Source organism: Hyposmocoma kahamanoa, unplaced genomic scaffold (genome assembly GCF_003589595.1).
Source record: "Hyposmocoma kahamanoa isolate Upper Pololo Valley unplaced genomic scaffold, ASM358959v1 66, whole genome shotgun sequence".
Classification (NCBI taxonomy): domain Eukaryota; kingdom Metazoa; phylum Arthropoda; class Insecta; order Lepidoptera; family Cosmopterigidae; genus Hyposmocoma; species Hyposmocoma kahamanoa.
In genome coordinates, this window is record NW_020653854.1 from 8,658,487 (window position 1) to 8,682,181 (window position 23,695).

At 35.5% G+C, this 23,695-nt stretch overlaps 1 protein-coding gene across 1 annotated transcript; it reads right to left on the reverse strand.

The window, feature by feature from the left end:
- Positions 1-21,744: 21,744 nt before the first annotated feature.
- Positions 21,745-22,965, reverse strand: LOC113231870 (uncharacterized protein DDB_G0287625-like). The gene has a single exon (XM_026466407.1). It carries the CDS (start codon positions 22,963-22,965, stop codon positions 21,745-21,747), a length of 1,221 nt encoding a protein of 406 aa, XP_026322192.1.
- Positions 22,966-23,695: the final 730 nt, after the last annotated feature.

Here is a 23,695-nt window from a genome sequence, read left to right on the forward strand (position 1 = left end):
CACTGTACAGGACTTGACACGGGAGATAATAAAAATCGGTTCTCACTATTCAAAGTATATTGAGAGAGAAAAACGCCTTGAATTGGAGAATAGCAAAACCAACCATTAAAATAAAGTAAAAGTAAAGTAAGTAAAATTCAGGCGCTATTTATAAAAATGAAAGTTCATGCGTTCATTTCTTCAAAATGAAATTGGACCACTTTGAAGGTACCCTCTTTCCAACAAAAAAAGAATCATGAAAATTATACAGTCACATACAAAAGAACATACAGTCGAATTGAGAACCTCCTCCTTTTTCTCTTTTTCCTTCTTATCTTTTTTCGCTGTGCATTATTTTTATTCGAATTACTTCTATGAGCCAAGTTCTGTTGAAATCGTTTTAAAACGTTATAAACTTCCAAAAAGGTAGTTCGAATTAATATTAAACAAAATAATCACAACGTTTTTATACAAAAAAACACAGCTCAGAAGTTTGCTTATATATATATTGCTGTTGTCGCAGTGCTTTTTCATTGGAATTTCACATATGTGCCAAGTGTTATTGAAATCGGTTGACGAAAAGTGGGTGAAATTCAATAAACCGTATTCATCAGCTAATTTGCCACCCGTGGATATGAAATATTTTCTTCAGATTTGAATAGGACCACTTACTAAAAATATATCTTCATGCGTGAACAGCCACCCTTAGAGGTGGATGATTTTCTTCAAAATTAAATGAGACCTCTATGGAGGTACCCTCTTTCCACCAAAAAATCATCAAAATCGGTTTACAAATGTTGGAGTAATCGCGTAACATAGCCAAAAAAACAGCCAAATACAGAACCTCCTTCTTTTTAAAGTCGGTTAAAAACTATTTTATGACTAATACCATCTTCGTCAACTGTAACCATGGGTTCTAAATCGTAAAGAGCTTAAGAAAGCTTTGGTTTGAGTGAAAAAAATTGTTGCATTGACTATAATAATCTTAGTTAAGTTCGCATATAAGAAGATTAGAATTACTCTGTACTTTTATATGGGAAACTGCCGTGAGACTCAGACTTATTAACTAACTAACTAAACTAACGTATGTCTCACGTATCTACATAAAACCAAATATTGTCATAACTTAAAAAATTGTGGAATAGAGGAAACACGATTTGAAAATTTCAAAAAATTACCGAATGGAACCAAGAAATGTATATTCTCGTTAATAAGTTTATAAGTTAAGGATAACTAAATATTATGTAAAATAATAATAACCCCATCATTTAGTTTTTTGAACTTTCCAATCATTTATTCTCTTAATTCCATCATTTTTAAGTTCCGACAGTATTTTATTCATGTACGAGATGTCTAGCGAAATTCAACTTAAATACTTGAGTTATCCGTCAGTTCGTTATAGTATATTACTTATCTATACAAGTTACAGGAATTATTATAGCAATCTTCAATCGCAAAGAACTAGGTAGGCCACATTTGTCGCAGAAAAGATATCAATTAAGAAATATGTCACATAGTTGAAGACAACGTGCTTGAAGGACAGACATAGATAACAGACGATCAGCTGGTCAAGCGCGTAGGACTCAATGCTGCTATTTAAAAATGTTACGAATTATTTTTTTTATTGAATGTCAGAATGTTTACCACCATGATATTCAATTATTTTTCTGTGAAATTACTCCACTAGTTTGTTACAATTATTAACACAAAGGTCGAACAGTTAGAACAAATTCCTTCGAACCGGCCGGATTAGAACCAACGTCTCCTAGCAAACCGTGCCAGACACTATGCCAACTAAGCCAGGGAACGAACCAGCGAACCTCACGAATTTTTCTATGTACTCATTGTCGGATCTTTGTATTTAGTTTCCAACGACTTTTTAGCCGTAGCGACATCTATGTGAAATCTATGAAAGTATATCGTCACCCAGTTAGTTAGACCTTTACAGCTACCAGCCCTGCCTGGATGTCGCTATTAACTGTAATTAAATTCTTAATTGAATGTCATAATGTTTCACCACAATTTTATTCGATTATTTTTTTGTGAAATTACTCCACTAGTTTTACAGAGTTATTAATACAAAGATCGAACGCTCCTGCCGGATCGAAGAATGTTTTTCTTAGTTGTCGATATTTGTATTAATAATCATGTTACAAATTTGTTTATTTACAAGATCAATAAATTAAAACAAATTGTTCACAAGTATTTACTCAAAAAAAACACAAGTGTCCCTTTATTAATGTTTTTCATAAGACATACTTACTTCAGAGTTGTTTTGGAACAGTTGAGTCTTTCAACAAAAGCACAAGGAAAAACGGATTTCTCCATCCTACTTAGTCAATTCATAACATTTAACTACAATATTTGTTGCAAAGAAACTGTTTTATATTTTTTCTACAATATTTTTTTTTACTTATAAGATCTTGAACGAGATCGGCTGGATTGTATTGTTACATTAGTATTACTTTTATTGCTGAGCTATCTACCATCTGCAAAGAGTCCATATAACACCATTCCACCGATTTAAGCAAATTGATCCTCTAAGTTATAGTAGGTATTCAACATTACTTACGTTTGTTACAAACCTTCTACACTAGCGTCTCTTCTTTAACCCACCCTTTGTCACTGGCACTTAGGTGATCTATTGAGTATGTGCACCTCGTACTATAAACTTAGTATATCTTTAAGTCGACAAGGTACAATTAATACCTGTATTTGCTAACACTGCCCGTTCCCTTTACATTCAATCATCAGATTTGTACATTTCTTATGCAATTGTCTCAAATTTTTCAACTTTTCCGAAACACCTTGGCACATTCGCACAAGTCGTAGTGTTTACACCAAATACATATACGTTGCGGACAATATATCGTGATAATTTGAGATTGTACTTCTGTGCTTATTAGGTTTTAGATTAGAGAATATAGTACGTGCTGCTAGATTGTCATCGCCTAGCATTTTTGATAACTTATATTGGAGGACTGATATTTTGACTGCTTCTTCGGCACAGCGTTCAAAATAGTGGACAAGAGCAGAGTAAGCTCCCCCGACAGTGGAGAGCCAAGAAAAGGCATTCTCTATCTTTATCCTTGTCCATAACAAGCTCATCAATTTTTCGTTCCAAACATAATCAAGAGTCTCTTTATGAGGAAGGTCATGTATTATCAGAACATACAGAACTCCCCTCGCCGAATTCCGGCCTAGTAGATTGAAAACTTGCATCCCTTTTGTTTCATATATTTTCGATGTCACGCATTCCTTTACAAATGGTTGAAGAATCAATGCATTAACTTTGTGAATTATAGGTTTAACTTCATATTCGTCGGCTAGTTCTATTTAGCAACACTCTCCAGCATTCACACCTATATACACACACACATATAGCTTTATAATACATTTCATCCGATAATAAAAAGCACTCCTGAGAAATACAGCAAACTGTGTATAGGCTATCGAAAAGACTAAGTTTGGCCACTAGCTTTATTTTGAGAATAAGGTTACTTTGTATGTTAAGTTAAAATATAACATTCATGTTTGTGTTTATAGATAAACAAAATAAATATTGTATACTTTAGTTTGGCGAAAAATTTGCCGAAAAATACTTCAATAAAATTAACAGATCATATTGACATTGATATGATTGAATATTAAGTTTTATTGAATGCCATTGAATGCCTACCACAACTTTTCAAAAAACAATCTTATTTCAATGTAAGCTTATATTAAGCTTATTATAATATTACTCATATTCGTACCCTATCAACCAAGTAATGTATTATTGCTAAAATGACTGAAGGAATTAATGATTTCCCAATATTTTCTATTCCTTACCAAAAATAGGGAAGAAATAACGCTATATGAACTGTATAATGCTATCTCTTTCTTTTTTCATGTTCCGAATCGTCCTATCGTAGTATAATGTTAAAGTATGTACTTAATATTATTTACATTCAGAGAATTTTGACTGTCGAAAAAAGGAAAATATGTACTAATGAAATCTATGAAAATTACGTTATTTTCTATTATTTTTCCGCATTTTCATGAAGAAAAATAAATAAAAAACAAGCTTAGTCTTGATTGTCACGTTGCGAATTCGGAATTATAGTCTAGTGTCAACTGTTAGTGTCGCTAAGGAGCATATAGATGTCGCTGTCAAAATTTTACGAAATAAACATCACGTATTTTTATTTAACGAGAAATTATTTCCTATGTATGTACTATATAATAAAAAAATAAACAAAATATTGAAGAGATATATGTAAATAAATAAGTTCAACTTAACTTTTAATCATTACAAATCAATATTAAAGACAATAAAACTGAAAATAATATTGTTTCCATTGCATCTGTGTAACTATTTTAACAATGCTAAATTTGACATAAGAAGAATATTACTTTAATGTTGAAGTCGCGCCATAGTACGAACTGAGTGAATGAATAGTTACAAAGCTGCCACTAAAACAGCATAGTTTTAACATTATATTAAGCTTACTTTAAGCCGGTCATAGTACGAAAAGTCAATGTAAGATTAAAGTAATATTGTTTGAAGAGGTTGTGGTAAGCCCCCAGGATGTTTCACCACCTTGACATTTAATTATTTTTGTGAAATTACTTCACTAGTTATTGTAATTATTAAACAAAGATCGAACAATTAGAAAAAATTAACTTCGGTCCGGTTGGATTAGAACCAACGTCGTCTCCCAGCAAACCGTGTCGGTCTTAGCTTAGTTGGTTAGCGTCTGGCAATCATCACCTATTTTACTCTCCTTAAGATTTATTTTTGTGACAAAAAGTATCCTATGTCCTTCTACTAGGTCCCATCCATCTCTATATCGAAATTCATCAAAATTTGTTCAGAGGTTTTGGCGTGAAAGCATAACAGACAGAGTTGTTTTCGTCTTTATAATATTAGGTTGAATTACACAACAGGTACAAAGTGCAGTCCAGATAACAAGAACAAATTTATTAGCGTCCAATTATCTACTTATTCTATCTATCTATGGACGTCAATGAATAAGGTAATAACACACATAAGAGCGATTACACACGACGATTTTTCGCAGCGATGCAAACAGGATGCAGTAGCGATGCAGTCGCATACCTTTACAAATGCGCGCGACTTTAAGCAGCGATGCAAACACGACACAAACGCGATGCAAAGGCGATACAAACGCGATGCAAACGCAATACACGTTTCAAATTAATTAACCAATTTACTTATTTAATGTATTTAATAATTTCACTTTTAAAATCAAAATTAACAAAATAAAATATTGTTCCTAAACGTATACAGGTTTTTCGTATATAATTATTCAACATAAGCGACTGCATCGATGCAGTCGCGCATTTGCATCGCTGCCAAAAGTCGCCGTTTCACTTTACACTTATAACATTTTTCTAGCCCTAACAAAAAAAACAAATTAGCTGACACCAAAAAAACAAATTCGAAAATTCAGTCGGCCTACAATAAAAACAATACATAGGGTCATAACCTTTGGCCAAGCATCGTGTGGCAGAAAGGTTGAATTAGCAAGGCGTCGTTGCTCTTTGGGCATCGTTGGGCACAGAGAGAATTTATAGTCGTCCCGACTCAAGTTATAAGCACGGGATGAAATAGGGTAGTTATCAGGGCCAATGGTCTTACGCGGATTTAGTTACCTTGTTTAATAGAGTTTTGTTCTATTTCTTTTGTTCTATTCATCACTTGGATTGTTGAGAGGTTTTTTATCAATCATCACCAATTCTCATTTCGTTGGTCCAGATGAACAGGGTGTTATATCAAAAACACAGATTTTTCAGGAGAGCAATTCTAAAGTTTCTTCTTGCATTATTTCAGCCGCTATTGTTATTTGGTTCCCCTCACCTATATGTATTTAAAGCCTACACATTTATAGTAGTTTGTGTGACTATTATATAATGAAAGGCATTTAAACACGAGTGTGGGTTTCAAAAACATTACACGAGTATTATATTGCCTAATTATGAACAATTACATACACTGCTTTATCTATACACATACGAATGTTATAAGCTCTTTGTGATGTCAGATCAGAGCTATTAGCAGTCATTATTAGTAAAATAAATGCAAAAAACTTATTTCTCACGCATATCGCATAACCGTAGTTTTTTTTTAATTCATAGACAAACTAGAGTCCACCCCAACTATCATATCATTCGATATCAAGAAACGTGTGAGATTTGTCAAAATTGTTTACTATTGATATTTCATTCCAAATAAAACTTCGTCTCGACTGATATTAGAATTGAGGTCGACCAAATTGTTTTGTTTTTCAGATATGTTCGAAATTTAAATGTAATAATAAAATCGAATTTGAACATTATCACAGTATGAAATTTGTTCTAACAAAACAGTTTACTTTTATGTTGATCGTAACTTACGGTTTTTGAACACATCATAGAGGGTTTATGATATGTGTGTAGACAAACAGTATTTTCGAATACTTATAATTCTTATTCAGTTCCATAGTTTTGACAAAATCCTGAAATTGTTCTGAAAGGTCTATAATATTACCCCTTTGAACTTAAAATATTTGATTCAGACTTTTAACTAAACTATTCATGCCTAATACTTTTAAATGAAATAAGGAATAATATTCAATTCAATAAAACTTTGAGGATCATAGTAGTACAACAATTCAAAGTAAAAGTCCTAATTTTTGAGTTGATACCCTGTTCATCCAATGTAACGATTTAGTGTCAGGTATTTCTAACTCTTACTCTTATCGTATGAATAAAGGCTTTATTCATCCGATTACAAAATACAACAAATAATGAAGTAAATGCTGTTATTTCAAACCGTGATTTTGGGTAATGCATTGACTAAGGCGAGATGAAATTATTTGTGACATAAATTGCAATTCGTATAAAACTTAGTGCTACAACTTTAAAGCTCGCAATAAAAGTGATAATTGATGACTGTGAAAGAAGTGCAACCCGTCTGAAATAATGATAATGAAAGCGTTAGTATATATATTTTGTTTTGGTTATTTTGGTTTTTGTTGGTTGGCAATGCTCATTGTTATTGTGATTGTTGTGGCAATGATACTGAGCGAGCGAGAACGAGATGACGATAAACAAAAATGGAAGAGAGTCGAGCATACAAATATTTCAGTTAGGTTTGTACATTCCGCCGTATGACAAGGGACACAATCTCAAGTCATCAGCCCTCAGGCAACACGGTTCTTGATTCAACGAAACGACAAAGAAAAATGTCTTTCTATACAACTACGCTACCTCTCATAACTTTCCTCTATGAACGTCATAACCAATAGTTGAGATTGCAATCATTCCCAACGTTACGTAATTGAAATTATTGTCTTATCAAGTACAAAGGAGGCTCGCATCCGGTAGTTATCTGTTTCATATTGCTTCTATTACAGATAAGAGAGATTCCTAGTATGTGTCTACCATGTACGTATAACGGTGTAGCATAATTAGTTTTCGACAACAGAAGCGTCAAGTCATTGAAATGAATTCAGCTAGATTACGTGGAAGGGTTGTGTTTATTGGACGCTTCAGTAAATTTGAATGATAATGAATCTTTGCACGTATGAAGGTAGGAAACCAAACTCTTGAAATTTTAATTTAGAAACAGTTTCTGAAATAAATGAATATGCATTTAAGATATGCTATAACAAATTTATTCAAGGCTCACCAATTATTGAGTTGCTTTCAGTTTTTACTATGTTACCACTCTTAATTAATATAGTGCAAAAAAAAAAACAAAAAGATAGAAAACGATAGGTTATAATAGTTTTTATTACTAGAACGTTAGATTTATTTATCAAATGTCTAGTAGCTTCGTAGTAACAGTATTAAGAGGCTGGAGAAGGCGTTTTGCACCGTTTTGCAGTAATGTTGACATTGATGAATGGCTACAATAGGAACAAAAAATTGCACGCCAGTCTCCAGGAAAATAACTCCCTTACATAAAGACAGCACAGAAAAGTTGAACGTGATCTATCTGGGGTAGATAAGTAATTGGCTAGGCTTACAACTAGCATTGTCTATATACGTACTAGAGTCCTTCTTCTAAGATATGTGAAATATTTCACCCGCATTGGACCAGAGTGAAGGACTACGACCTAAATTATCTCCCTAAAATAGATTTGTCCCCAAAAACATGTGTAGATTGAGTCATCGTTGACCCAAGGACGATTATAAAGCAAACATGATTTTTAATTAATAAAAAACTTTATTGCAGAACACTGAAAAATTGGTACAGAGATATGTGCCTATAGAGATATGTGTCCCAACAACGAACAGAAACATTCAAAGAAAATCTACTAGCCAGAATAAGGTGCACTAACATTAAAAACAATGTCACAAAAGCAAAGAGGGTAGATAATATAGTGACAGCTGCGTGCGATCGCCATTCACTAATCACCAGCACACAAAAAAATACAGTACTTACACACAAAATATTGGTACGTACATTTTGGACTTATAGCATAATATAAACAAGTATTCTAACTCCATACAACTGTATAACCTGGGCTTGTCTGTGTGCACGTCTGCCGCTCGCCGTGTTCGAACGCACACATTCGCATAATCTCGTGGTGCACTCAAGTAGCACAGCGCGGGTATGTCGTGTTGTCGTAAACGCCATTTATTATAGAATTGGAGCGTTCGCTCAGTGTTTAGAAAATTATATCAGATATTAAACGTGTTCATTGTATTGTTAACGGTTTTTTGAACAAAAATACCTCAAATCAAATATGTTCAGTATTTCATTTCTTTTTAATAATCATATTTCCGTCATCGAGACACCGAGCCGCGATGCGGCTCTTCGGCGGATTAACTAAAATGTGCACATCACTCTAAGCTATGTTCCAAGCGAAGTATAGGTATTTACGCGCCGAACAAGCAGGAGTTTCCCTATTTCTTTTGTTATACTATGCTTATATGAATTAAAATCCTTAAGGTCAAGTTTGACGTGCTCTCGGCCCTACTATTCGATCACCTGTTTAATTTTCGAATTAATGTATTATTTTATGTTTTAGGCCACTCTTTCCCAAATAGACCTCCATATTATCTACAAAGCTGTCGATAATTATGTGGGTCATCAGATAATTTCAGGGTGAACTCCGGGCCTACTTCAATTTAGGGAGAAACAATACGGACTCACCCCTGTAATTCAGGCTGACACCAAAGCGTTTTTCGATCACACCTTATATAGGAGGCGATTTGGAAAATAAATTAACATTTTTACCATCACATCATGGACTTTTTGAAGCCTTAAGCATTTAGAAAACTAACCTCGATCTTAATTACAACCGATCTTATATCAACGTTTTATAACGTTCGAGCGAGCGGTACAGACCCTCACTGGGTTATCGTAAAGATTATTTAAATTAAATTGACTTTACATTAACTTTTATTGTTCCTTGTTAATTGACATGGAAGGGGTACTTTTGAATTTCTTTGAGGGGTGTAACAGGAAAAAATTAATTATAGCTGCTTAAAAAATTTAATTAAGGATGAAAAGTAAAAAACATTCTGAACAATTCTAAATGGAAGAAGAGTGCAAAGCTAGGCGACAAAAGCGCCCCAGTGCAAACAAGCGTTTGATTGACATTTCAGGAGAAGCATCATCAATTCGAAAGTCACGTGTCTCTATAGAAAATTCTAATTCTACATTCATGTACGAATTGCGCAAATTCGATGGCATGTCTAAATATAGGAGAAGGCTTCAGTGGCTGTCCATCAAGCTGCGCCTTGAGGAGCACGTTCTCAGCTTTCTCTATAACGTACTATATGACCCTCGCACTCCGCCATACCTTAGGGAACGTTTTCGATTCCCTGATGAGGATCACAACCGTGAACTAAGGTCTAAAATGAATAAAAATAAATTAAGGATAATCTACTGAAACCTCCTTTCATTCGCTCAGAGTATTTCCCTTTACGATTAAGGCTCCACAATTACGGAACGAACTCTCAACTGAAGACTGACATTCTAAGTCGCTTCCTATTTTTAGAACTGGATTGCGTAAATATCTTCTAACACGGTCCTAGTCTGCGCTTTGTATTTATAATTTTATTACTAAGTATAAATTTATTTAAAAATATTTACGTAATAGATTATGTAGGTATACTATTTCGTTTTCGTTTTCGTTAATCATATAATAATATAATGTAAGTTTCTATTTACATATTTCAAATTTTTCCGTTGACAAACTACGTTTATCTAGAAGAGTTCGCTATTAGAGGTAAGGCCACCTTTGTGCTGTTTATATTCTTGAGTGTGAGCAATAAATTTATCTATCTAATTCAAATATAGCAATGTTTTGCTATTGCAATATTATCATACTTGCACAGTAATCACACATTACAAAATCTAAGAGTCAATTAGAAGTTTACCCTTCGTCAAAGTTCTTGCTGACTTGTGTGCCTCTGCTAACACTTTGCAGGCGTCGTGGGGAACTTCTCGCTCGAGATTTAAGTTATTAGCAGTTCCGAAACTAAATTATATGAAAGATATGAAGTCTTGACTTGTTCTCTAGCCTCTTCAGATCTTGAAGCGTTCTAAGATGCTACAACTGGAGACTTTTATTCATTTTCTATTTAATCACTACTATTATATCCAGGGTGTAAAAAGATCCTCAATGAAAACGAGAACCACGTATTTTTCCTATCTTTACTATTATTTTCTTCTATGGGGCCATGCTGGGAATTGTTTAGTTAAGAAATTATTGAGAAACAAAGTGCAACTATTTTTTTCATGTTTTTTATGAAATCAATTTTGAAATATTGTTACTAAATTTTATTATCAACAAACTTATTATTTTTCTTCAATTTACAAATAATCGCATTGGCATTCATTCCTGACTACTGTGTCATCATGGTTTTACGTTACGGCGTGGCCAGTGAAAATACCTCTGAGACACTTCTACTTTACGGGATTGATTATCCTAGAGCAGTTTGGCCTCGTAATCCGCGAGTTTTCACTCATAATGCACAACGTCTGCTGGAAAACCAGTCCATCGTGCCCCTTTCAAAGGCGGCAAATATGGCTAGCGGCGACACAAGCTATCCTTGACGTAATGTGACCCACGTTTGGAAGTACGAACGACAGCCAAGTTCGACGGAAACCACATGGCCATCGCGCTCAGTATGTACAAGATCAGTAACGCTAGCACGACAGACGACGAGAGCGACATAAAGCGTGAGATATCGCAATTCTCTATTCGAGAATAACAGTTTATCGCGCTTTATGTCGCTCTCGCGCAAGTCACGTGCTATCGTGCTAGGCCTTCAGACCTCACTCACACTCATGCTCTCTGTTGCATGTGTCTTAGTTTGAGTTACACTCTGCATATATTCCGGCTTTGTTAAGGGTCTTTTTACACCCTATATATTATTAGTCTTCTGTACTCCCACGAAGAGAACCTCCAGTACTTTGGTTTCATTGCGTGGAACGATTCCTAAAATTTTGGTAAGTGGTACCTTGCGAATAGAAGACCATCTCGATAGGCAGACTGTATTTTTCTGTGGCATTGGAAAATGGTATTTATCATTGATATGCTAATATAACGCATTCTGTAAGAGGGATGGGTCGATTTACACCGCAACCTGATACACGACGACGTATAGTGATTGGGTCACGTTCCTCAATACTGAGAGGCTTAACTACGAGAGAGCGATTCGATTAATGATAAAATAACAGAAGCTGCATGAAACATTTCTATGAACATAATACCAATAAACAGTAGAAAACATTTTCAAAGCAGTAGAGCTCCTTGTGAAAGAGTTCGGCCAGGGAAGTACTAACACTTTGTCTATTTCTGCCGTCAAATAGTAATGTGAGCATTACTGCGTTCCGGTTTTTAAGGGCAAGGGTGCTGGTGAAATTACAGGCACATAGGACTTGTCAACTTACGTGTCACTGTAAAGGCGCATTTTAGGCGCTGGCTTTGCCAGCCACTCAGATTTTTGCGATTTTAAGCTCCGAGTGGCATTGCAACTATTATAGATTGGCGTATAGCTTACCGTCAGGCGCATGATTTGTTCGTCCCATCACTTGATATTATATTTAAAAAACAGGGACACATTTTTAGACACCATTCAAATGAACTGTACACATTTGTTAAAAATATATGAAATGTCACTAGCAACACCTGTTTCAAACCCCGGTTTTTTTAAACAAAAAGGCAGTTCGTATGTGAAAAATATGCGTTGCTGTCATTCGTTGCACGACATACATAGGGCTTGATAAACGACGTCATTTATTCAACCTGTACCCTTCCGCTGTGTTCGAAATGTAGCAACTACTTTGACGTTATTATTGTGTGAGGTAGATACTTGGACATGTAGAGGTAGATCTTGAACCCGGAATACGTAAAAATAAAATTGAATAAAATATAATAGCAGGGAAGTAAGAAAGATACGCGGAAACTAATGAAGAATATTATTTGATAAGAATTAAATATATAAGTACAAAATTATAAAAAATATGAAAGCTCTATGAAGCTTGCTAAGCGCGCGTGTTAGTTTAAGCAGAGTGAGTGGCGTGGGAGCCAGTGCGGAGCAACTGGCCCTGGCTGGATCTCGAAGCGGTGAGGTGCAAGCAGCGGGGCGGCAGCGGCGGTGTGACGTGGCCAGACGATGTGTAAGCGCTGACGTCACTGATCATACAATCTTGCGGTGTGGCGTCGGGGTCACCACTATAGAGGTTTGTTACCTTTAGCACCCAGTTACCTCGCTTTCACGTACATTAATGGCGAATCTGAATTCTATTTACGATCGCGGCGCAGTCGTCGCGTAGACCAAAGACAAGCCAGACTCGCTCGCGCGCCCGGAACGCTCATTTAAATTAAAACGTAAAAGCTAAAAAAATAGAGGGTATTTTGCCATGACAGTTAGATGTGCGCGGTCGCTGCTCGGCGGCCACGAGGTCTCCGCGCGGCGTGACCGCGAAGAATTTCATGTCCAATAAACGCGCCCTTACTGACATAAATCCGGCTAAACAATCTGTCTGTTTTTTAGAGTATAAATCCGAACACTGTAACGAAAGAAGGTAACTCTTATCTGGCTGAGCCGTGGTGTAATTCTATGGGGAAATAGTACAGATGATTTGCATTCATTCACTCTACTGAAGAAATGTATGAGAATATTGGAAATTATCGACACATTGGGAAGCTGCAGACCTTCTAGATTAAATTTTAAGATATCAATAAACATTTGTCTCTCATTTATTATTTTAACCGACTTCAAAAAGGAGGTTCTCAATCCGACTGTTTTTTTTTCTATGTATGTTACGCGATAATTCCACCATTTGTGAACCGATTTGGATGATTCTTTTTTGTTGGAAAGAGGGTACCTCCACAGTGGTCCCATTTAATTTTGAAGAAAATCATCCACCTCTAAGAGTGGCTGTTCACGCATAAAGATTCATTTTTATAAATAGCGCCTAATTTGTAATATAAGGAGCAATTATTTTAATGGATGATTTCGCTATTCTCCAATTCAAGGCGTATTTTTATTATCTCATGTGTCAAGTTCCGTATAGTGGCGAACTAGGAGATGAATCCGGGTTTGCGCACTTTCCGATAACCGATTTCAATAAAACTTGGTAATTATATGTAATTCCACGTAATTTTGAGGTCGGTTTTATTAGCTCTCTGTACTGAGATTATGATACTTAACTACACATGCCCGGAATTGTGTATGTTTTTATTAAGCTTTTGCTTCTCCTAGAGTTTGGATAGCGCTTTTATTTTCTACATACTGCTGGTGAAGTTACAGGCACATGAAACTTGTCAACTTATGTCTCAGAGTGAAGGGTGCAGTGGCAGTGCAACACACAATTTCTACGTCCCTTCACTGGGTATCATAATAATCTCAGTACAGAGACAAAAACCAACCTAGTTTACCACCCAGTTGGAATATTTTCTTTAAATATATTTGACTAAATAAATTTAATGGGACCAACTCTTTCCAACAAAAAAAGAATCATCAAAATCGGTTCACAAATGCCTTAGTTATGGCGTAACATACATGCAAAAAACATACTCTTGAATTGAGAACCTCCTAATTTTTTTGAAGTCGGTTAAAAAAATACGTCAAAAAGGAATATATTCAATTGGAATCATGAAACAACGTTCATCAAAAGTTGTTATTGATATCAAAAGTCAGAACCCCCTTCACAGTTCAAAAGTGCCACGACAGTCTTCACTTACATATCTCAATCTCAAACGTCAATGGGACCATGTGTGTCCGCATGCTGATATATTAATCGAATAGGGGATAGGACTGCCGTTCGTAATGTTACACGTGCGTACAGGTGAAATTGATAGCAGTACGCAAACTGTCTATGATTGATTAACCAGAATAAACCCACTTCGAAAGTCCGAAACAGTGCCACCTGTTGTCTTGGATCAAATAAAAGTTAAGGTTACCTAAGTGTGGAACCATGCAAGGATTTTATAATAAAGAAATTTAATGTGAATTTCCTCGACAAAGGCAGCCAACAAGACAAGGCATTAAAGAGATGAAAAAAAAACTATAATTTGAAAGAATAAAATTAAAAAGAACAAAATAATTTTTAGGGCGCCTTCAAATTAGACGCATCTACTAATTTTCATAGATTCATTCATTCTGAATATTAGAAGCGTAGTTGCAATGCCACTGTGACACGACACGTGACACGTGTCGTGTTTAGCTCATGGAGGTAGTCTCGATCTCTGATGTTTCAAATAAAAAAAAATTATTGTAAATGTTATTTACAAAGAGCAACCCCTAGAGTTTCTTGCTCATTCTTCTCAGGGGAATCTGCCTTACGAATGAGCGGTAGAGTTTAACCATTGTGACGATTTCAAGAGTAATAATGCTTACCTATGAAATAAAGATTATTTTGAATTTGAATTTCACACAGGCGCGCCAAATTTTAAGTCAAAATTAGTGCACTAAAAATCACTGAAGCGACTGCAGCGCTTCTACAAACGTTAAATTTAAAGTCGCACTTACAGTAAAAAGAGCAATAAACACAATAATTTAGCAATTAAAGATAATTGTAGTAATTTATGAACCTTAGGCTTCATGTACATGGAGCCGGAGCCGCACTGGCGGACGGCGCGCCGCGCGATTGATTAAATAAGTAAGTAACACATTCTTTTTTCTGCTTAATATTGACATTGACGTATTGAATACGAATGGAACAATATGAAAAACTGACTGTGCGGCGTAATCGCGGCGGCAACAGTGAGGCGGAGTCACGGCGGCAGAGCGTTGCGACTACGGTGCTATTTTGATTTATTATACACAGTACTTCGATGCGGCACTGATGCAGCTGCGGTGCCCTTTACCTGAAGTCTTACACATGCGCCGACAGTAATCAAATTTAATATAAATTAATGTTTTGTACCCATCGCTTGCGACTACGTGACAACCTAAACGTTAAACCTTTAAGAGCTCTGGGGAATGAAACCGAAATCGAATTGTAAGATTTCATACGAACATACAAAGTTGTGAAGTTAAACTCTGTAAACTCACAGAATGCTTAGGTTCTAGTTTCTTGAAAATTTCATCATGTACGGACATCTTTTACATAGCGCTAGAAAAAGTTACTGCACGTGTAACTAGATGATAATAATAATAAAATATCCCACACTACGTATATTTCCATCTTTTCGTTTCTCCAGGCTTTCGTTTGTACACAATCTCACCTGATGATAACTGTAGATGTGGGTGAGCATGGTACAAGTCCACCTGTGGCCTCCATCTGCAAGAATGTAATCTGGCAAAAGGAAGCGGCAAAACGCGTGATCACGCAGTTCACGCGAATCCGCAACAGCACATGTGCTGAGGAAGAGGGCGAACGCAGTTAACTACTCACCTAATTCCCTAGTGGGGCCAACGGACACGGGACGGAGATCCCTTCCTACATTGCACTCTCTCACGTGCCTGGCGGTATGGGTCAACCGAGCCGACCCTCTCGTCTTTAGCACGGATACTCTGGTAGAAAAAGAAAGTAGCAGTAAAACTCCTTGCGTATAGCTTCCCATCAGGCGCAAGATTTGTTCGTACCGTCAGTCGATATTATTAAAAATATATATATACATCGTAATTTATCATGATGATGCCAAACAACACACCTTTATAAAGCCTCAACAACTATTGCAGTTAGGTTGGAATTATGTTGCCTCCTCCAGAGGTTAGAGCGAGTTAAGCTCTTTCGGAGAGCTTTCATAAAAAAAAATATAATTTTCAATAAAAGAAAAGTTTATTTTAATTCACAATTTTAGTACATGTTATTATTGTCTTAAATCTATCTTAATACTAATTGTCAGGATGCATCAATGCTCCGGCGCAGAGCGCGTTATCGGACAGGAAATGCAACCTCATGTCTGGACTCTATGGCGTCGAGGCGTTGATGCAGGCCAGGCTTACTAAGAACTAGCTAGAGTTTACATAACACCTCCCCACTGGAACAGAGGTTTTTTCTTCAGCTTAGCTGAAGAGAGACCGAGGAATAGCTTCGTTTTGGGCCGCTTCAGGATTTCTGGTTTCTATGTTTTCAATATTGCGTCTAGTTATATTCCATTTTTTCCATTTGGCATAAAGTACATATAGAGCCGTTAAAATAGAAATGATGTAGAGCGGTGTAGTCCAGTATAAATGAGGCTGGAGGTTCCAGGTTTCTAATTTTACAGCGTGTTGCTCTCGTTCTAAAAATCCAAGAGTATTATGGAGTTGTTTCAAATTTACATTATCAATTTTCAGTCGTTGAAGCGGATCCTTAATTTTCGCTTCATCGTAGTTGAACGCAAACAATTTTATAGGTTTTCCGTTGAAGACATTATGCAAATTTATGAATTTCAGCTTTTCATTGGATGCACTACAATTCTCTGGAAGCCGGAGTAAGTATACACCTTTTATTTGTAAGTATTCGTCTTGAACGCACTGTATGTGTAGTTTTGTAGAGTTATGACTAAAAATAATGTAATATTCGTTATTAATCATTTCAAATATTTCTTGTTCAATGTTGATTTGGTGATATTGGCATTGCGACGTCAGTTTCTGGGTGGTTATAAGTGTATATACACAATCAGGGCTATGTTTTGCTTCTTGCAGAAGGATATTACCGCTTTGGCAGTAGTGGATGTTTCCGACTCTATCGCATGGAATGTCCAAATACTGGTACGCATTTTCGTTCATAACTAAGTAGGATTTATTAGGAATTAGAATGGTACTATTAGAAGTAGGGATAGGGAACAAATAATAATATGTGAATATATTCTTAAAAAATATTGGTACTTTAATGACAAATACTAACTTATTATCGCTAAAGTAAGAGCTTACATCTAGGAAGTTATAAAATAGACGAGATTCTTTCACATCGGAGGTAATTAATTGATCAGGCATGTAATAATTATTAAGTTCTGATATAAAGTATTCTACATTTGAAAACGTTATGAGATTACGGTACGCTATATGTTTTATTGAGAGAGAAATGGCAGTTTCCAGCTTGGATAAGGTGTCAAAAATAATTTGTATGTTTATTTCTAATAATTTGTAAGAGCTGTCTAATTTAACAAAATCAATAAATGTTTGTTCTGAAACATTTGTGTATCTAATAAGTTCAGAGATTTTCAAGGATAATTTATTTTGATTACGTACAATGGTCGATATGGTACTATTAAAGTTTTCCAGGAATAGTTTGTTTAGGGTTATTGCTTGATTAACGTGATGAGCAAGGTTGTTCTGATTTTTCTGTAGTATACTTATGGCAGTATTGTACCTAAGTGCGTCATTTTGGTCTAAGTTTCCAGTAATACTATGAATCAAAGTACCTAGGCCATCTATAAGAGCTCTTCTAAATCTAGTTTTACTTAGAGAATTATACTTATCTAAAATACTATCTAACCTATCCGTAATATACTCTTGAAGTGACAAAAATCTAAATTTATAATTTTTACTTAAATCGTGAACTAAAGCGTCAAGAGTAAAAATTTGACTTTGAATGGTTTTTATATGATCTTTTATAGAATCTAAATCTATAAAATGTAAAAAAACATGATCAGACTGTCGAATTTTTGATGGTCCTAACTTGAACGGCAATATTCCGGGGCTATTGGTCATTGGTATTAGTTTGGCTTCCTCGGCTCGTGCCGGGTAGCTCACCATCGTCCTGTAACAAAGAATGTTGCATTTTCAGGGGTCTCCTTATGTTTCGTTTATGGTATTTTTGTTCTCTGATGTCTGCTACCTTTATTCCTAAATCTCGGGCAGTTGTCCTAGTTATATAACGAGGTTGATCTTTGTGACGAGCAGCAAGGGGATTAGTTGGATAAATTGCAAGGCCCTCCTCATATTCAAGAGGCGCTTCCAATTTTTCATTGCGTTTGTTTATAGTAGCCATTTGTTTCGAATTTAAGCGTTCGTTAATTTTTGCGTACATATCGACGGTTATTTCTTTATGTTTGTTTATATAATTTTGAAGACATTGTTTCTCAAGTTGGAGATCGAATGGATCTCTGTTATCTAAATGGCCGTTAATAATTTCAATTGGTTTTTTATCTGTTGCAGAATGTATTGAATTATTATAAGCTAGTACGGCAAACAGCATTACTTCGATAATTGGGGATTGTTTGTGGTTTTGTTGGATTAAACGAATATGTTCTAAAATCGTCGAATGAAATCTTTCTATGGCTCCGTTGGATTGCGGATTATTGACACTGGTAAAATGTAGGTTTATTTTATGTAAGGCAGCAAATTCTTTAAGAGGAAGATTTTTAAATTCCGTACCTTGATCGGCAGTAATATTCAAAGGTAAGCCATGATGTGTCATCCAAATGGTAAGTGCGTTAATGACGCTTACTCCTGACATGCTCTCAAGGGGGTATGCTTGTGCATATTTCGAGAACTTGTCTATTATTGTCAGAAATTTTTGACCTTTGACTTGAAAAGTGTCTATATGAATAATTTCGAATGGCTTTGTAGGGATTGGAGTAAACTGGAGACTTTGTTTATTAGGATGTCTTTCGTACTTATTAGTCTGGCAAGAAGAACAGTTGTTTATAATTTCTGTTACGGTGTTAGGGATATTTGGCCAATAGTAATTACGCCTTAACTGTTTTTCAGTTTCCACTATACCTCTATGATTCGACTTCCCTTCATGATAAGCTTTTGCTAGACGATATTGTTCGTCTTTGTCAGTAATGTCTTTTAGATTTTGTTTACAGAACACTAAGTCGAAAGCAGAATTTTTGAAAAATGTTTGCAGAGCCTTAGTTAGATCAGGTAAGTATTTGAAGTCTGAAAGCCAAACGCCGTGTTGAATATCGGGTCGTATGAAATGTTTGAATAAATCAATTGTATCCTCAGTGAAATTGTTCAAGCCTATTTGAGCCATGATACGGTTTTTACCAGGGAAGATTTCTTTTATATTTACTTTAGATGGTGAGTGTAAAACAAATTGTATGAAGATTTGATTTTTGTGGGTGTTTACAGATTTTTCGGCAATAGGAATTTCTAGAATGGGTTGTTCCTGATTAGTATGAACTGTATCCTCCTGTAACTGATCTAATTCCAAATTATCTAAATCGGGTATTTCGGAAACATTGCCAATAAGTGATAAAATGTCATCCAGCATTTCAGAAACGGACTTATTATCGTCAGTGTGTGTTGTCTCATTATTGTTAATTGCAACCCTGGATAATGCATCTGCGTTTGTGTTGGATGTACCTTTTTTATATACAACCTTGTAGTCGTATTCTGCAAGTTTAAGCTTCCACCTTGTAAGACGAGAGTTGGGTTCCTTTAGATTAACTAGCCAACGAAGAGGTTGGTGATCGGTTACTATTGTGAACTTACGTCCAAATAAATAGGGGCGGAAGTATTTTGTTGCCCAAACAATGGCAAGCAGTTCCTTTTCAGTGGTGCTGTAGTTGATTTCGTTATCGTTAAGTGTTCTGGAAGCAAATGCAATTGGTTTGTCGCAACCTATTGCACCTTGGGATAACACAGCACCAAGGGCATACTGAGAGGCGTCTGTAGTGACAATAAATTCTTTGTCGAAATCTGGGTAACTGAGAATTGGATCGTTCATCAAAAGTTCTTGACAAAGCTTAAAGGTTTTTACATAAGTTGGGTCTTGAATATTTATTTTTGCTCCCTTTTTCAAACATGATGTTAAAGGTTTGGTAAGTTTCGAAAAATTGGGAATAAATTTTCGGTAATAACCGAGGAGTCCCAGAAATGATTTTATTTCTTTTGTGTTGGTGGGAATTGGAAAATTCTTTATGGCATGAACTTTATCTGGGTTTGGTTTGATACCGTTTGGAGTGATTACGTGTCCCAAATAGGCAGTTTCGTGTTTAAGGAATTCCGATTTATCGAGCTGTATTTTAAAATTAGCCTCTCTAAGGCGCTGGAAGACCTTTTCAATGTTTGTAATGTGTTCTTGTAACGAGGTACTGAAAATAATTATGTCATCCATGTATACGACACAGATTTCATTGATTAATCCACGGAGTATCTTTTCCATGGCTCTTTGGAATGTGGAAGGGGCGTTTTTCAGCCCAAAAGGCATGCGACGGTATTCATAATGCCCATTTTCTACAGTAAATGCTGTTTTTTGTATATCATCTGGATGCATTTCAATCTGGTGGAAACCACTCGCCAAATCGAGAGTGGTGAAATATAAACATCTGCCCAATTTATCGAGAACATCGGATATATTGGGAATCGGATACCTGTCACTGATTGTCTTTTCGTTTAACTTTCTGTAATCTACAACAAGACGCCATTTTTGTTGTCCGGAAGCGTCAAGTTTTTTAGGCACAATCCAAATTGGAGAGGACCACGGGGACTCAGATGGCTGTATAATTTTCTGTTGAAGCATTTTTTTTATTTGAGATTGAACCTCAGCTTTATGTATATATGGATATCTATATGATTTTGTGTATACGGGACTTTCGTCTGTGGTTTTAATTTTGTGTTTGATTGTGTTTGTGAAAGTGAGAGGGCAATCTTCGTAATAAAAAATGTCACTATAATCTTTACATAATTTCGTGATTTTTTCTTTCTCTTCAGCGTTCATGTGGTTTGTTCTTAAAAGAGATTCAATGTCTGTGGATTTAGGTAAAGGGGTTTCAAAGTTGAAACAATCAAAATTTCTTTCAAGGGGAACTGTATTCAGTGGAGCCGTCAAGCTAATGATTATGTCATTACAAGTAGGATTGCTAATCTCTGTATAAGCATATCCTTTATTTGATCGTGTAATTAGAGGTGGCATTTTACACTGATTTAATGTCATCTCGGGGATATATATTTCACCATCTTTTGTTTTTACAGGAACTTTCAGAGCAGCGGTGCTCTTAGACTTGACTAATGCCTCAAATAGATTATGAACGCCGGTTTCCAACATGTGGATGGGATTTTTAGCGGACTCTGTCACAAGTAATCTGCTGGATAAGTTGACACATGCTTTCAGTTTCTCTAGAAGGTCGAGGCCGATAAGGCCATCAAAAATGTTATGGAATTTGTAAACATGAAACTTGCACATTTCGTTTGAATTAAATTCTTTGAATAGTGGTAAGTCAATAGTATGTTGGTGATGGGTAGTACAATGCACGTTCGTGACTGAAAAAGGTTCAAAATTTAACTGAAAATTTTGATAATACCTTTTAATAGTTTCAGGTGACAAGAAAGATTGATTTGAGCCTGTATCGATCAACAACTTCAGTGGTGGGTTATTAATTTGTATATATGGAAGTTGTCTTTTGGAGTGAACATTCACTTGTATCATGTTTCGTTGTTTTGGTTTAAAACATCGTGAAAATTTTGATTATCACAATTTTCAGAGATCTGTGTATATGTGGGTACAGAGTCAACTTGGGATGTTGTATCATGTGGAACAGGAATAAATTCCGGTTCAATGTCGTAATCATTTGAATAATCAGCAAAGCAACTTTGATCAACAAACTCATTATTATTTGTATCGTTGTGATTTAATTCTTCGAAAACAAAGTCAGGGTAGTGACCCACATTTTGGAAATAATTTGGCCTCTGTGCATTTGGTTGTTGCAATCTGAAATTCGGTTTCTGAACAAACCTGTAATTGTGATTATTATTATTTTGAGTATTCGGGTGAGAAATACCACTCATAGGGGTCGGTTTTGACCTAGGAGTGAAGTTTGGATCTTGATAAAAGTAGTTAAATTTATTTGGTAGGTTTTGATTAGGTCGAGGCTGGTTGAAATTCGATCTGAAATTTTGTTGGTTAAGGTTGTTATTATTATGATTTTGATTTGGTCTTTGTTGAAACCAATTTGGGGAAAATCTCTGTGAGTTATTTTGTCTGAAATTAGGATTTTGGTAGAAATTAGGGTTTTGTTTATAATTTTGGTTTGCCTGTTTATTGATATTAGTATTACTTTGAGGTTGATTACGTTTTTGTAAGTACATTATATTGCCTTCTTCTTTAATAAATTGCAAGGCTTGAGGCAAAGATTCGGGGCGCATAGCACGAATGGTAGACCCTAAAGGCTCCCTTAATCCAGCTAAAAAGGATTTCAACGCCTGGGCGGTGAAAAAATCTCGCTTGCATGCAATAACGTTCTGATCGTCATTATGTAAATTTATGTAATTTATCAAAGTAGTCAACAAATTTGTGCATTTATCGTAAAACTGTTGGGGGCTCTCGTTTCCCTGGTGTAAATTGACAAGGTCACGGTTAAGAGAATTTTCATCCCTTTGGTCTGAAAAATTTTCAATCAAAACTTCTTTAATTCTTGGCCACGTATTTGCAGCGTTTACGTCTACGATATCAAGAGCTTTTCCCTTCAATTTTCCGATCAATCCATTAACAATTATAATATTTTGAAAATTATTCTCGTTTTCATTGTCAAAATACTGTGTAAAGATATGATCAGATGCATTAATAAATCTATATAAGGAATTAGCATCTCCATTATATTCAGGTACTATTTTCAGAGCTAAATCAAACAGTTGTAATTGTGCCATGATGCACTTACGAAATTATAATTATTAAAATGTAAAGAAACAATTCAATTAGTAACAAATAAGACTGTGCGATACAGTTTAAATGATGTATTATAGTAAATATATGAACGTAAAACACAATTTAGTAATTCTTATTACTATTTATATTTTTTTTTTTTTTTTTTCACAAAATTCGTGGAAACGGGAAAGGAAAAGTTATGAACTTTTACAAATCCAAGCGTACTCACAGTATTATCAGCAAAACAATCATCTTAATTAGTCCTCACGAAGGCGGTGTAAACCCTCAAGGCGTCGCAGCTTCCACAAAACGTAAAGTCACTTTTTGGGAAAATAGTTCGCACTGTAAACCGTTAAAACGGACACTGAACACGATTTTTGGTTGTCCAGTTCAGCACTATCCTACCGACTGCGCCAGTTAAGCTCTTTCGGAGAGCTTTCATAAAAAAAAATATAATTTTCAATAAAAGAAAAGTTTATTTTAATTCACAATTTTAGTACATGTTATTATTGTCTTAAATCTATCTTAATACTAATTGTCAGGATGCATCAATGCTCCGGCGCAGAGCGCGTTATCGGACAGGAAATGCAACCTCATGTCTGGACTCTATGGCGTCGAGGCGTTGATGCAGGCCAGGCTTACTAAGAACTAGCTAGAGTTTACATAACAAGCGTATCTCCAGATTATTCGATCAACATAGCCCCTTTAGATTTTGACTTGTTTCGATCTTTA